The following is a 1850-nucleotide window of genomic DNA, read 5'->3' as shown; positions in this document are numbered from 1 at the left end:
ACTCTATTTCAGTCTCCCTGAAGCCTGTTGTGATCGCAGCCTCACGCACGTCTCTGTGGAGGCGTGGTGGCTGAGAGGGAGGCTGCCTGGCTGGGCATCAGACCCAGGTCTCCAGCATGCTGGCTGAGGACAGGCCCTTTCCTTTCACTGCTCAGGATGAGGCCGGGGAAGCAGGGGGACGGAGCCATGCTCTCCTGCACCCGGGGGCTCTGTTCACGGACTGTGGGCCCAGCTCAGCGCTGCGGGTAGCAGGGGACTGAGGGTGGCGTGGGCTGACCTGCCTGGTTGAATGGAGTGTGAAACAGCTGGCAGGGCCATGGGGGGTTGGGACAATGGGGGTGCCATACATGTGGCTCTGCACAGCGGCGTGTGTGTGTGTGTGTGTGTGTGTGTGTGTGTGGTGTGTGTGTGTGTGGTGTGTCCGAGGGTGGGAGCATTCCCGGCAAAGCAGAGGGGACCCAAAGATGAGAGTACCTGTCTGAGCAGGGGCAGGTGAGTGGAGGGTGGAGTCAGACCTTTGGGTGCAGGAGGGAAGCCTGTGGGTGGAGGGCGAGGGCCGGTGGGTGGGGTCTGGCAGCCACAGGCATGATGGTCAGCCAGCTGGGTGGTAGGTTGGGGGATGGGGGGGAAGCGTGGCCCCAAATCTCAACAAGCACCCCGCAGTGAGCGTTTTATTTCCCAGGGGCTGAGGCCCCTGGGAACTCTTCTCTGCTTTCCTCCCCTGGGGATAATTCTTGGTTTTCGGAGAAAACCACACACCCTGGGCCATCCAGAGTAAGGTTTCTGAGACCGCGATCAACTGGTAAACACCGTCGAGGGGGACCCTAACTCCAAGGACGTGGCGGCTCGCCCGGCATTGACCCGGAGGCTTGGAACTTTGGTGGAGTGGGGCTGACCTCAGCAGTGAGCGAGCTCTGGGAGTCCTGGCCTGTGGACTGACAGCTTAGTGCTCCCACCCACCCCCACTTCCACAGCTCACTTTTGCCTTTTCCTTTTTAAAATTAGTCCGAAATGTTGGAAACAAGCAGTGCTACACTGAGAAGTAGCAAACACATTGGCTGTTTAAACTTCAGCTGTTGTCCTGTGTGACTAGCTCGCCAACGGTCGGCACTCCGATTCCAGTCTCCCGGCAACTGTGCGCAGGTGATGGGGCTTCGCAGAGCGCGTGGGAAAGTGCCCGGTCTCTGGATCCCACTTGTCCATGACCTTTTTGAAGCGCTCTTGTGTGTGTGTGTATCCACATACTTAAAAAAAAAAAAATCTAGATAGTTCTTTATAGCCACAGGGAGAAAGACAGGGCTTCCTACTCCCATAAAGAGTGACAGTCCCAGGTACTCACAGGGGGAGTTTTACAACGCCGCTCCCCCACCCCCCAGGGTCCCCAGAGTCCTGGTGGTTAGGCACTGGGCTGCGATCCTCATGGTCGTAAACCTGGAACCACTGGCAGCTCCTCGGTAGAGACTGGGCTCTCCGCTGGTCAGTCTTCAAACCCCACCGGGGGTGACTATGAGTCCCCAGTTTTAAGAGTTACAGTCTCGGAAGCTCACAGGGGCCGGTTCTAAACTCAAGGGCCGTGAGTTTGGTCGGGTAAGGTAGGTAGCTAGGTCCGGGCAAGCTCAGGTGCTCTGGGGGTTTCAGCAGCCCACAGGTTGTCCCCGCCCCCCTCCCTGGTGCTGCTTACCTCCAGTCGGCCAGCTGCTGGGTGCCTGCCATGGTCTCGGGTATGACGGCCGCATGCGGCACAGACGTGTGGGCCGCCACGCCTGTGAGCTGCTGCCACGTGGGGGGGAGCAGGATCTGCTGGGTCCCGCTGGGCCAGGCCTGCTGTGGGGCAGGGGATGCAGGCAAGT

General features: G+C 59.6%; 1 protein-coding gene across 1 annotated transcript in view; it reads right to left on the bottom strand.

The window, feature by feature from the left end:
• HIPK2 (homeodomain interacting protein kinase 2) overlaps positions 1-1850 on the bottom strand; it is a 109822-nt gene that overhangs the window by 16373 nt on the left and 91599 nt on the right. The window contains exon 12 of the mRNA XM_013007565.2: positions 1682-1824. Within this exon, the coding sequence (XP_012863019.2) occupies positions 1682-1824 (143 nt within the window). The remainder of the gene's footprint in view (positions 1-1681; positions 1825-1850) is intronic.

The sequence above is a fragment of the Echinops telfairi genome, unplaced genomic scaffold (genome assembly GCF_000313985.2).
Source record: "Echinops telfairi isolate 266 unplaced genomic scaffold, ASM31398v2 ScPeMD7_23;HRSCAF=83, whole genome shotgun sequence".
Classification (NCBI taxonomy): Eukaryota; Metazoa; Chordata; class Mammalia; order Afrosoricida; family Tenrecidae; genus Echinops; species Echinops telfairi.
This window is presented reverse-complemented; position numbering and strand designations above follow the sequence as displayed.